The sequence below is a fragment of the Anas platyrhynchos genome, chromosome 30 (assembly GCF_047663525.1).
Source record: "Anas platyrhynchos isolate ZD024472 breed Pekin duck chromosome 30, IASCAAS_PekinDuck_T2T, whole genome shotgun sequence".
NCBI classification, from domain to species: Eukaryota; Metazoa; Chordata; class Aves; order Anseriformes; family Anatidae; genus Anas; species Anas platyrhynchos.
The window spans coordinates 1,749,777-1,762,734 of NC_092616.1; the positions used below are offsets into that span (position 1 = coordinate 1,749,777).

At 57.1% G+C, this 12,958-nt stretch overlaps 1 protein-coding gene across 2 annotated transcripts; it reads right to left on the reverse strand.

Annotated features, from left to right (window-relative positions):
* Window positions 1-541: 541 nt before the first annotated feature.
* Window positions 542-11,000, reverse strand: LOC113840583 (uncharacterized). 2 transcript variants are annotated; one of them, XM_072029565.1, is made up of 14 exons: window positions 10,877-11,000; window positions 10,003-10,135; window positions 9,655-9,919; window positions 7,610-7,671; window positions 6,960-7,113; window positions 6,458-6,714; window positions 6,002-6,072; window positions 5,504-5,592; window positions 5,279-5,393; window positions 4,104-4,230; window positions 3,638-3,775; window positions 3,185-3,327; window positions 2,778-2,900; window positions 542-2,494 (listed from the first exon to the last, which is right to left on the reverse strand). In XM_072029565.1, the coding sequence occupies exons 5-14, from the start codon at window positions 6,985-6,987 to the stop codon at window positions 2,377-2,379; spliced, it is 1,209 nt and encodes a 402-aa protein (XP_071885666.1). In that variant the 5' UTR covers window positions 6,988-7,113; window positions 7,610-7,671; window positions 9,655-9,919; window positions 10,003-10,135; window positions 10,877-11,000; the 3' UTR covers window positions 542-2,376. The 2 variants fall into 2 exon arrangements, with proteins under 2 accessions (XP_071885666.1, XP_038028284.1); XM_038172356.2 differs by having other exon boundaries at window positions 7,895-9,919.
* Window positions 11,001-12,958: the final 1,958 nt, after the last annotated feature.

A 12,958-nucleotide genomic window follows, 5' to 3' on the forward strand; every position in this document is an offset into this window, starting at 1 on the left:
ACTGGGAAGGGGTTAAGGGTCCCAGTTCATAATGGGAAGGGGCTGGGGGTCCCAGTTTGAGCTGGGAAGTGTAATACACAATAAATGTTTGTTCATTGTCTTTCGTGATATAAAAACAAGGAGTTCTGTTTGAGGAGCTGGAGTTGCGAAAGCTCCCTGCTGAAGTAAGGAGCTGGATAATGCTTGGCTAGACACTATGAAAATTCTTTTGCTTAATGTAACAAAAAAGAGAACCCCCTCCCCTTCTCTCCTTCTGCATCTCAGTTGCCTCTTTTGTTCAAAGACCCTGCTGCAAAGCTCATGTAACCATCTCCTGAGAAGTTGCTAACCTAGCGTATCAACATCCTGCCTTCCTGTCTCACGCTGGGCCAACATGACCAAATAAAAAAAGAAGTTGAACCACAACGCCGAGGAAGACTACGGCCTTCATCTTCACGACCACCAGAGGGACAGAGATGACCCCCTAGCAACAGTGCGCGCAGTCGCAGAATATACCAGGATGTGCTGCATAATCCTGGAATTACCAAGATATAAAAAGGGACCCTGGCGGGGGTGAGGTGCGCGCCGTTGGCGGAGCCGAGACTCCCCGGCCGCCCAGCGCTGTTTTGCTTGCTGTTGCTTACTCTATAAATTCCTTTCTATTATTAATGCAATGCTCCCTGAAAATTAATTAAGGGGCAACATATAACAGGAAGGAGGTGGCTCGCGCTAGCTGCAGGTAGTTCAGCGGCTCGACCTTGACGTCATCTGCAAGGAGAAGCAACATCCTCAGTGCCACAGCAAGCCCAAGTTGCTTGCAGCATTCCGAACAAGGGCCTAGAGGAAGGGTCGCTAAGAGAAACAGCTCCGGGGCCACGGGGTCTTCTGGGGGAACTTGAGCTCTTCAAGCTCCAGAAATGACTCTCGGTCTGTCCCATGACAGGTCTGTCATGGGACAGACCGAGAGTCATTTCTGGAGAGAGAGGAAAAGTTTATCACTTCTGAAAAAAACAAGGGGTGACAGCAAGTTTGTGTGCCCCAGGTGGTGTTTTGATGACCCGAGGAGATGCTCGGGTTCTCCACTCAGATGTAGGAGCGCGGTGGGGAGATTCTTGGGTGCTCCAGTGAGGTGCTTGGGTGTTCCAGGGAGGTGCTTCTGTGCTGCAGGAGTTGTATGGCAGGGGCAGAAACTTTTGTTAGGAGGGCAGAGGTTTGTGTGCTCCAGGGAGGCTTTTCTTCTGCCCCAGGGATATGCTTATGTGCCCCAGGGAGGTGCTTGTGTGCCCTGGGAATATCCTTGGGCTCTCTAGGAAGGTGCTTGATTCCTCTGGGGTCACTTGGAACCTCCGGAGTTGCCTGGGTCCAGCAGAGAGCAGGTTGTGTGCTCCAGGGAGTTGCTGGACTGCACTAAGTGTGTTGTTCAGTGCTTTAGGGAGGTTCTTGGTTGTCCCGACAAGATGCTCGTGTTCCACAGGGAAGGGGATGAGTGACCCAGAGGCAGGTGCTGGTTGTCCCCAGGGAGGTGCTTGCCTACCACAGGAAAATGCTTGTACACCCAAGAAGATCCTTTGCTCCTCCAGGACGTTGCGTGATTTACCCAGGGAGGTGTTTCTCTGACCCGGGGCAGGATAGGATTTCTTCATAGAGGTGCTTCATCAATGGAGGGAATTCCTTGGTTCTTGAAAGATCTTCTGGGGAGACCTATGCAGGTGCTTGGGCACCCATGGGGTTATTCTACTGTTCCCCAGGGAGGTGTTTCATTCTTCCAAGGAGGTGCTTGGGTTCTCTATAGAGGTTCCTGGGTTCCTCCAAGAAATGCTTGTATGCCTTTGGGCGATGTCTTAGAGCATCAGCAGGAGATGGGTTCACAGCGGAAATTGTTCAGGTGAACCCACCTAGAGTTGGGATCTCCTGTGAGGTGCTGGAATGCCCTTGGAAGATGCCTGAGAGGGAAAAGGTAGTGCTTAGGTGTCCTGGGGAGATGCTTGTCTACTCCAGCTCAATGCTCACGTGTCCTGCGGGAAGTATTTCTGATTTCAAGAGGTGCCTATATTCCCTGGGGAGATACTTGGGTGCCATGGAGGGTGCTTCAGGAAGATGCTTGTATTCCCAGGGGAGACTTTTACTTTCCCCAGGGACATGTTTGGCTTCTCCAGGGAGTTGCCAGAACGCTCCTTGGAAAAGACGGCTTGATCAGAGGACTTGTGCCGAGGTCCTGCTAGCAAGACTGGTGGTCTGGGGAGATTGTTGGCTGCTCCAGGGAGATGCCTGTGTGCTGCACGGAGAAGCCTGGGCATCCTTGGGATGTGCCCGTGTGCCTAACGGAGATGATGGTGTGAATCAGGGCAGTGCTTTGCTACGGCGGATGAAGCGACACAAGCAGTCTGGCTGTGCTCTTTATTTTCCATTCAGGGGTGGAAAGCGGGAGAGCTTCCCAGCCCCTTTGCTCAGAGCTCCGCTGCTGCCTTCAGCATTCCCAGCACCTTCCCCTCCGTTGCGGTACCAGCATCTAGCGCTAGGGAGTCAGAAAGAAAAGAGGATGATCAGGTTGTGTACAGGCTGAACACAGAGAAGTACTGCAGGCTTAGCTCGGGCCGTGCACGTAGGGGTCTGCTTCCCATGAAGCTTCAAGGTTGCCGTCAGCTGCGACAGATGCCTAGTGCCCAAGCTCATCAGCCTGGGGCTGAGGCAGGGGGAGCGGAGGGCCCCGGAATGCCCTCTCTGTCCCAGTGCTGCCCCCACGGGAAGGACGGGCCTTGCAGCAGCGGGAAGCACCATCCCTTTCTGGAGATACTTACCAGGGGAGCCGCTGCTGCTCTTGCTGCAGCCGCTTTTCCTCCGCAGCACTTCTGAACACCCTTTGTTGACTGCGATGCGGCTCCGACCTTTTCAAAACTTGCAGTGCTCGTGGGGAAAGGTGGCTGCAACACCAGGACAAAGGGATCCCTCAGCCTCTGCCAGACACCCCTTCTGCCTCTCCCCTCATCCAGACCCTGCACCCACGCGGTGCCACGTGCACCCACCCTTTCGCCCTGTGATGAGTTTTAGGCCTTGGCGGTAACCAAGGTCATGCCCGCTTTAGGAGAAAGCAAAGGGTGTCATAGGCAAGCCCAGGACTCAGGGACCGGGCTGCTGGACATCTCTTGACATCGCTCAGCAGCTACTCGAGTGCCCCAGCACGTGAACGCAGCCGGCACACACTTACTCAGGCTGGAGGCTCTCCAGCTTGGCTGCCGCTCTCCACTCCTCTTCTGCGGCAGGGATCTGAACCTTCCTCCACCTCCTCACGACCTCCTTGCTCCTGGGCTGGGCTGGGGGATGGGGAATCCAATCATGTTGCCTGGTGACCTGATGCAAGGAGAAGACGCTCTCATCAGACAGGACTGGACACACGGGTGCTGTTTCCCAGAGGACCCCTTGAAAGGACCCTGCAGCAGGACCTGGGAAGCAGGCGACTCGGCACTGCCGGCCCACGTCTGGCTGCTGCTTTGATCCCTCGCTTTCTGCTGACAGCCTCTCCCTCACAGGGAGGAGCAGGCAAAGCCCTGCCCTGCGCCCTGGTGCCCGTCCTGCTCCCACCACCCTGGGACCTGCCCCCCTCGGAGCCCTGGCGGGGAGGATCGCTGCTCTTCTCAGCGGTGTTGGTCACTGCCAGTACCTGAGGTGTCTCTCGGTCCTCCCCCTGAGACCAGGCTCCCCAAGCAGCCATTTCTGCCCGGGCTTGCTTTATTCGCTTTTGGTACAAGGGCCATGAGCTCTTTGTTTGGTCCCACTGCGAGGACAGGTTCCAGACCTCCTGGAGGAAAACAAACAAAAAACACAACGGCAGACAGGATTGGTCTCAGCTGTTGGACCAAAGACCTCTGCCATCAAAGACCCAGAAAGCCCTCATTCCTTTTCCATTGCCCCTGGTCCAAATGAAGCGGCTCATGGCAACACGGGAGGCAGCAAGAGGCAGGGAAGGTGTGCGGGACACCACCTTCCATCTCCCGAGGAAGAGAAGAAGGAGGTAACAAGTGTGAAAATGAACGCATCCCAAGGGTCCGGCTTGGGATCGCTCCACACAAAGAGGCTTTAGTACAGTCCCAAACCGCGTGGTCATTGCAGCAAGGCAGAGCAGGTACCTGCACCGATCTCTGAGAGGCTTCGGGAGTAGGGAGCGCAGTGCTGGTGGACTTGGCTTGAGGAGCTGCTTCCTGCCTGTCTGTCTTCTTTGTCCTGGGGGAGCTGCCTGGACACGGGGGGAGCACACTGCAAACAGACACCGGGAGGCTGCATGAGCCCAGGGGAATTCGGTCTCCAGTCCGCGCTCGCAAGCTGCATCAGCCTCTGCAGCAGACGGCAGTTCCGCAGCGAATGGGTGTTGGACTGGCCGTGTTCGCTTCAGCAGACACGGAAAGAGCCAACCGCGAAGCAGTGGCACCAGCTGCCTTCAGGAAGGCTCGCGATGCCCGTATCCAGGCCCTCTGTGGTGGCAGAAGGAGAGGAGCAGTGTCTTGTGCAAGGACAGGATCCTAGAGACACCAATACGGCCCAGCCGGGCTTATGGGTGGAAAGCAGATTATCGCTGGGGAGCCAGCAACATCGGAGAACGCCATCAGGCAAGGAATCACAGAATCACAGAATCTCTAGGTTGGAAGAGACCTCAAGATCATCGAGTCCAACCTCTGACCTAACGCTAACAGTCCCCACTAAACCATATCCCTAAGCCCTACATCTAAACGTCTTTTGAAGACTTCCAGGGATGGTGACTCCACCACCTCCCTGGGCAGCCTGTTCCAGTGCCTAACAACCCTTTCAGTAAAGAAATTCTTCCTAACATCTAACCTAAAACTCCCCTGGCGAAGGAGGGCAGGCAGGCCACCTCCTTCCCTCGGCACTCTCTTGTGCCTGCCACAAAGTCTGGGATATCGTTTGGAAAGAAACGTTTCCATCTGGTATCACAGCTCCTTAGGCTGGAAGAAGCTGCGGGGCAGCTGGAAGAAACCGCAGGGGACGTTTGCTCCCACAGACAAAAAGATGGACTCTTGCAATGTGGGGGGGCTCCTGAAGGGACAAGAGCTTCTGCAACACGGCTCTGCATCCAGCTCCCCCAAGGATCAGGGCCCTGGTGGAAAATGAAGCTGGCGTGCCAGTCTCAGGCAAACGTGCTGCACGCTTGCCATGCGTGGAGAGAGCGGCCTCCTCCGGGACGGGTGTCAGGAGCCTTTCTGAGTCCCTGCGCCTGGTGGGTCCAAAGGGGACATCTCTCCTGTGTGGCTGCAAGTGGCTCCTTCCTCCTTTCCCCCAAGGGTCTCACCTGGTGGAAGGCTTCTTCTCCAGATCTTGCTGCCTCGTGCCTGGCTCCCAGCTTCTCACCGTGGGGAGGGAAAGCTTCCGCCTCTCCAGCAGCTTGCCAGGATGGCACAATGAAACTAGGAAAGGAGGAAGCTCTTCAGAGCAGCCGCATGGGCACTGCCTTTTAAGCTGGTTGCAGTCAGCCAGCATGGGGCAGGGACCACCCCCAGACAGCACGGACCCTTACCTCCTCTCATCCTGCACTCTCCTGCAGCTTGCTGCTGCGAGGTGAACCGCACTTTGGCCTCTGGCCTTGTCCTCACAGTCAGATGAAACCTGGCAAACAAATGACACGGGCTTGAAGAAGGCTGGCCTCCTACCCGTTGCTGCTTGCTGGCAGTAATCCTCCTGGTGTTGCACGGGACATGGCATCCCTCTTCCGTCACGTTCACGCATGGGGTTTGTTGTGAAGCTTCCCGCAACACCAGAAAAGGTAGCCTAAATTCCCCTCCACATGCAGGCAATTCTCTCTGAGGGGAATCGCGGCAGCACGGGCACAAGAAGCACAACCGCAGTGCCCCTCCTCGCCAGGTGAAGACACTCGTAGCCGAAAGTCAGCATGAGTTAACCAGGACCCAGTCTCTTCAGGATTTAGCCCCGACTGGATGCTGAGCGTGGAGACCCGACCGCGCACGTTCCAAAGGAGGAGGTGGGAAGCCAAGGGCTGCGGAGGAAATGCACTCACCTTGGGAACATCTGGATCGCACGAGCGGTGGTCTCTCCACTCAAGGCAGTCGGGTGTGCCGGCCACATTCTCTGCAAAGAGACACAGACCTGCTGGAGGGTTTCTGAGGCACTTTTCTCAGGGCTCTCATTGACAGGAAGCAAACCTGTCTCCCAAGCCAAAAGAAAGCCTTCTCTCCAAAACCCTCCTCCAAAGCCTCTTCCATCCACCTTTGCTCTGCTCTGGAGGAGCATGGCAGAATATTGAGGCTGTACAGTAACGCTGCCAGGCCTTTTGCAGCGGCCAGCATCCAGACGCTCAGAAGAGCTAATGGAGAAAGCAGCTAATGGGGCAGGCGTGGGGAAAGGCATCTGACTGGCCTGCCGTGTCCAGGCTGGCCAACAGCGGTCGCATTAATCACCCTTCCACAGGATTCCCAAAGAAATTGAAGTAGCCCTCAAAACATCACCAGCTTACACTGTGGAGCATTGCAATGAGGTCCTCAGAGCTCTCCAGACGTTTAACACAGTCCGGATAAAACTTCATGCACAGGAAGTCATCCTCGCACGTCAAAACACCGATGTCCCTGAATGCAAAGGGGACGTGCTCCTTGTTCTTCAGGAGGCAACAGTACAAGATGATGGTCTCTTGCACACACTCCTGCACCACGTACAGTGGGAAGGAGGTGGCTTGCGCTAGCTGCAGGTAGTTCAGCGGCTCGACCTCGACGTCATCTGCAAGGAGAAGCAACATCCTCAGTGCCACAGCAAGCCCAAGTTGCTTGCAGCATTCCGAACAAGGGCCTAGAGGAAGGGTCGCTAAGAGAAACAGCTCCGGGGCCACGGGGTCTTCTGGGGGAACTCAAGCTCCACCCTGACCGTTGGAGACAATCCTCTGCCTCTCCCAGGCCTTTCCAAAGAGCAGGGAGAACAAATCCTTCCGGACATGGGGCAGGACGAGGGGGCTGCTGCCTTCTCACCAGGGAGGATCTCAGGGGGACAGTACATGTACTCCAGCCACCCCTCATCAATGTCCAGCTGGAAGAACGGTTTGCGAATCAGGAGCCGCTTTTGCTTGACGTGGAATTGCTCTTGGAGAACAGCAAAGGTCCCGAGTCCCGCAACCTGAATAGCCTGCACACAGAGAAGACAGAAAGGCTGAGGAGGGAGTTCTTGAGAGACGGGAAAAGGGATGACTCTCCGAGCAGGGGGACACTGCTCTGTGCCCTGCCTGCTCCTGAGGGACAATGGGGCAAGGTGGGGCACTTTGGAAAGCTTTGGAGAAGAGCCGCATCCTCCGTTTCTTCCATCACCCCCCTCCCAGGATTTGCCACCATCCTTTGGCTAGGGAAGAGCCCAGAGGTTTCCAGCACACAGCTTAGGCCTGGGACTGATTATCCTAGGCACGGACCCAGGATATTCCCCCATCTCTCTGCTCGCCCTCTCCACCCAGGCCGCAGGGAAGAGTGAAGCCCTAGGGTGTGCCAAACCCCTGAGAAGCAGAGCAGATCTGGCCTTGGTTTCTCTCCCAGCTGGCCAGTAAGCTGCTCCGGGCACCCTGGGCAGTCTCAGTGCACTGCCGTGCTGCTCGGGTAGGGATTGCTCTGCAGGGCCCAGGACACCAGCCCACCTTATCCTGCTTCAGCGCTTCCAGAATTTGCTCGGATACAGCATCCCAGATAGCCTCAGTCTCTGGAAAGCAAGGAAAAGACAGGTCAGGCTCCAGGCCAGCCAGCTCACCACCTCTTGGCAAGCACCTCACCCAGGCGAGGACACATGCAGGCATACGCGAGCCCCCCAGAAAAACACCATGCGGGCATTCCTGGGACATTCCTGAGAGGCCTGTGGGAGCTGCAGGAAAGAGACTGCAGGCTCCCTGGGCCACCCCTTGCGAAGGGGCTCCTGACACCCTTACCTTTGGGGGAGAGATTCAGGAGCACTGGGAACTGGGAAACCATATCAGAGGCGATGGTCACCCTCCAGCAGCCCTCCATCTCGCTTGCTGCTGGCCCTCAGCTCAGGACAAGGGATGCCCGCCCTGGCTCCTCAACCACAGCTCCTCTGCAAGGTGCCCCTGCTCCTCCGCCCGTCAGCGAGGGTCGCCCAGTGCAAGCTTGCTGCCTGCTGACCCCACTCCTGGCCGCAGAAGGACAGCGCTGGGGAGCACCCAAGCAGTGCCCAGCAGGGACCAGGCTTTGCAGGGAAGTGCCGGCACTGCCGCTGCACCAATGCTTATATCCTGGTGATGCAGGACATCCTTCTGTGACATCATCACGTGTCATAAGAAGCCTTATGACGTCAGCAGCATGGAGACAGCACAGCTCAGGAGAGAGACGAGAGATTTCCCTTCTTGTCCTGAGAAACAGTCACCTCCCTTCTGCCCAGTTCATTCCTAGCGGTTCCTGGCCCATCCACCAGGAACATCTCCAAATTCTGACAAAGGCCACAGAATAAAGCAAGTAGAGCGCTGGAGAAGTCACTGCTGCGTTCCTCCCCATTTTCTAGGCAGTTTGCTAAAGTCTGTCTGCCAATACTCTCCAGGGCTGCAGGCCTCCCAGGGTCTATGAGTGAGTGGGCCTGTGCAGTGCTGGATGTAGGGCTGGGCCCCAAAACCTCATCTCTTTCCCTGTGCTGAAAAGCAGCTGGACTATGACACGCATTTTGTAGGAGGAGTGTCAAGACACGGGTTTTCCTGTTTGCAAGTCCCAGATCCTGGTGAACATCACCTAGGTCGGCCCATCTGGCAGCTGTGCACAGAAGATGCCTCCAAGAACCCATAGAAACCTCGGGAATGTTTGCACCCTGCAGTGTCCCTTTTCTGTGACAGTCTGAGTGATTTAAGGCCCCCAGGGTGACATGGGGTCATTGAAGTCATCTTAGTCCAGTGGCTTCCACAAGACTGTCTGCTTCTTCAGCCTGACTGCAGGCATTTACCTCTGACCACACTGCCACCCTGACTGGATCTGCTCTGACCCTCACCCACAAGGGCTCCCCCACTCTGCTGCCCATCCCATAGAGGAGCTCCATGCATCCAGACAGATCCTTCACATGGAGGGCAACCCCCTGTTGATCATCCCCGCCTGTCTCTTCTGAAGAATCTGCCCCCATCCAGCACAGCACCCCAAGCTGGGGGACCTGTCCCCCCACACCTCAGCAGCTCTTCCATCAATGTCCCAGCCCTGTGACAGCAGGCGGGGATCCAGCTCCTCCTGCCTGTGCCCCAGGCTGAGGGCATTGGGGCACATCTGGGCTGCAGCACCTCAGCTGTGGCACAAGGGCCAAACTCAGGCTTGTCTGAGTTGAATGGTGATTTTGGCGGGCGATACGGGGGGAAAATGGGGATTTTGGAGGGGATATGGGGGAATATGGGGATTTTGGGGGGGTCATATGGGGGAATATGGGGATTTGGGAGGGATATGGGGTCAAAATGGGGATTTTGGGGGGGTCATATGGGGAATATGGGGATTTCGGAGGGGAATATGTTTTTTTTGGGGGGGGGATTATGCTTTTTTGGGGGGTATAGTGGGGTCTGGGGGGGATCTGCCTATAGGGGAAGGCAGATCTGGAGACTGGGGGTGGCACAGGTCGAGAAATGGGGGGACACCGGCACCTGGGGAGGGGAGGTGGACCAAAAGGGGGGGCGATTTGAGGGGGAGGAACGGGGCACAAGCCCACCTCCTCGCAGTACACCTCCATGCAGGCCACGCTGAGGCAGCGGCTGGCGCCCACGGCCTGCAGAAGCTCCTCGAGGGCGCGCTGCACCAAGCCGGGCTCCCCTTCACCGCCCAGCATGGTGTGAGTCTTCCCTGGTAGGGGCACGGGGGCACCGTGTCAGCCTTTCGGGGGGTCGCTGCCGGCCAGGAACTGGGCCAGCAGCGGGCGGACGGAGCCCTCGTAGACGGCGGCCGTGGAGCTGGCGGCGTCGTAAACAGCATCGAAGCTGAGGGGAAAAAGGGGTTAAAATGTGAGGGAGAGGGGGGAGCACCCATGGGTGCTGCCCGCCATCCCCCTCCCGAGGCTCACCGGTAGCAGGAGGGGGCGTGGGGGGGGTCCTCACGCAGCTGCAGGGTGTGGGAGTCGAGGGGCAGCAGGCAGGGATCCTCACCGGGGGGGCCGGGGCGCAGGCGGACGCAGACCTGAACCCGCCGGGGGGGTGCTGGGGAGCATTGGCAGCCGTTGAGGGGGGGCTGGGTGGATGCCGGGTCCTCGCAGCCCCCTGTCACCTAGAAAAGTGTCCCCTCAAAGCCCCAGCAGCCCCTCAAAGCCCCCCCGTCCCCTCACAAAATGACCCATCCCCTCAAAAAATGTCCCTTCCCTGACTGCTTCCCTCAGGATTTGTCCCCTCGCAGCCCCTTGACACCCCCAAAATGCCCCCTCACAGCCCCGTCCCCTCAGCCCTTTGTCCCCCTCGCAGCCCCTCACAAAATGTTCCCTCACACACCAGTGCCTCAGGATTTGTCCCCTCACAGCCCCTTTTCCGCTCTCAGCTCCTTGTTCCCTCACAAAATACCCCCTCACAGTCCCTGTCCCCTCATGAAGTGTCCCTTAACCCCTCATCCCCTCACAAAATGCCCCCTCACAGCCCCTCATCCCCTCACAAAATATCCCCTCACAGCCCCCTCTCTCCTCACGAAGTGTCCTTTAACCCCTCATCGCCTCACAAAATGCCCCTCACAGCCCCTTTTTCCCCTCACAAAACGTCCCCTCACAGCCCCTCTCCCCTCACCGAACGCCCCCTCACAACCCCTTTTTCCCCTCACAACCCCGCATCCCCTCACCGCCAGACGCCCCCCAGAGCCTCGCACGCCTTCTCCAAACCCCCCTGAGCCCCCCCAGACCCCCACTTTCCCCAAAATCCCCTCGGATCCCCCCCCCCCTACAAGCCCCCCCCCCGCACCGGCCGCAGCCTCCGCCGCCATCGCTCCCGCCGGACCGTTTGAAGCCGCGGGGCGGGAGCCAATGGGAGGCCGGCGAGCGCGCATGCGCAGTGCGGGCAGCCCGGCGGGGCAGGACGAAATGGCGTCGGTTGCCTGGAAACGGGGGGAGGGGACAAAATGGCGGCGGTTGCCTGGCAACGGGAGGAGGGGACAAAATGGCGGCGGTTGCCTGGCAACGGGGGAGATGACAAAAATGGCGGAAGCTGCCTGGCAACGGGGGGAAAAGAGGTGGGAACGGCGGTGGCGGTTACCTGGCAACGGGGGGCGGGGCGAAGGGAAGGCGCCCAGTTTGTACTGGGAATGGGCCCAGTTTGTACCGGGATGGGGCTGGGGGGCCCAGTTCGAACTGCGATGGGCTCAATTCATACTGGGAAAGGGCTGAGGGTCTCAGTTTGTACTGGGAATGGGCCCAGTTTGTACTGGGATGAGGCTGAGGGTCTCAGTTTGTACTGGGAATGGGCCCAGTTTGTACTGGGATGAGGCTGGGGAGCCCAGTTCATACTGGGAAAGGGCTGGGGGTCCCAGTCTGAGCTGGGGACAATCCCAGTTTGAGCTGGGTTGGAGCTGGGAGCCCTGGCTTGTACTGGGAAAGTTCCCAGTTTGCAGTGGAATGGGCCCAGTTCATACTGGGAAGGGTATGGGGGTCCCAGTTTGTACTGGGGTGGGCCCAATTCATACTGGGAAGGGGTTAAGGGTCCCAGTTCATAATGGGAAGGGGCTGGGGGTCCCAGTTTGAGCTGGGAAGTGTAATACACAATAAATGTTTGTTCATTGTCTTTCGTGATATAAAAACAAGGAGTTCTGTTTGAGGAGCTGGAGTTGCGAAAGCTCCCTGCTGAAGTAAGGAGCTGTATAATGCTTGGCTAGACACTATGAAAATTCTTTTGCTTAATGTAACAAAAAAGAGAACCCCCTCCCCTTCTCTCCTTCTGCATCTCAGTTGCCTCTTTTGTTCAAAGACCCTGCTGCAAAGCTCATGTAACCATCTCCTGAGAAGTTGCTAACCTAGCGTATCAACATCCTGCCTTCCTGTCTCACGCTGGGCCAACATGACCAAATAAAAAAAGAAGTTGAACCACAACGCCGAGGAAGACTACGGCCTTCATCTTCACGACCACCAGAGGGACAGAGATGACCCCCTAGCAACAGTGCGCGCAGTCGCAGAATATACCAGGATGTGCTGCATAATCCTGGAATTACCAAGATATAAAAAGGGACCCTGGCGGGGGTGAGGTGCGCGCCGTTGGCGGAGCCGAGACTCCCCGGCCGCCCAGCGCTGTTTTGCTTGCTGTTGCTTACTCTATAAATTCCTTTCTATTATTAATGCAATGCTCCCTGAAAATTAATTAAGGGGCAACATATAACAGGAAGGAGGTGGCTCGCGCTAGCTGCAGGTAGTTCAGCGGCTCGACCTTGACGTCATCTGCAAGGAGAAGCAACATCCTCAGTGCCACAGCAAGCCCAAGTTGCTTGCAGCATTCCGAACAAGGGCCTAGAGGAAGGGTCGCTAAGAGAAACAGCTCCGGGGCCACGGGGTCTTCTGGGGGAACTTGAGCTCTTCAAGCTCCAGAAATGACTCTCGGTCTGTCCCATGACAGGTCTGTCATGGGACAGACTGAGAGTCATTTCTGGAGAGAGAGGAAAAGTTTATCACTTCTGAAAAAAACAAGGGGTGACAGCAAGTTTGTGTGCCCCAGGTGGTGTTTTGATGACCCGAGGAGATGCTCGGGTTCTCCACTCAGATGTAGGAGTGCGGTGGGGAGATTCTTGGGTGCTCCAGTGAGGTGCTTGGGTGTTCCAGGGAGGTGCTTCTGTGCTGCAGGAGTTGTATGGCAGGGGCAGAAACTTTTGTTAGGAGGGCAGAGGTTTGTGTGCTCCAGGGAGGCTTTTCTTCTGCCCCAGGGATATGCTTATGTGCCCCAGGGAGGTGCTTGTGTGCCCTGGGAATATCCTTGGGCTCTCTAGGAAGGTGCTTGATTCCTCTGGGGTCACTTGGAACCTCCGGAGTTGCCTGGGTCCAGCAGAGAGCAGGTTGTGTGCTC

Bases quoted from the DNA above. Each gene is read 5' to 3' on its own strand.
- LOC113840583 (XM_038172356.2), bottom strand. From the start codon at position 7,973: ATGGAGGGCTGCTGGAGGGTGACCATCGCCTCTGATATGGTTTCCCAG. The intron at 7,114-7,609 runs GTGGGCTGGTGT...CTCTGTGTGCAG, and splicing joins AAGCGCTGAAGCAGGATAAG to GCTATTCAGGTTGCGGGACT. The intron at 2,495-2,777 runs GTAAGTATCTCC...CTGACTCCCTAG, and splicing joins GAGCAGCAGCGGCTCCCCTG to CGCTAGATGCTGGTACCGCA.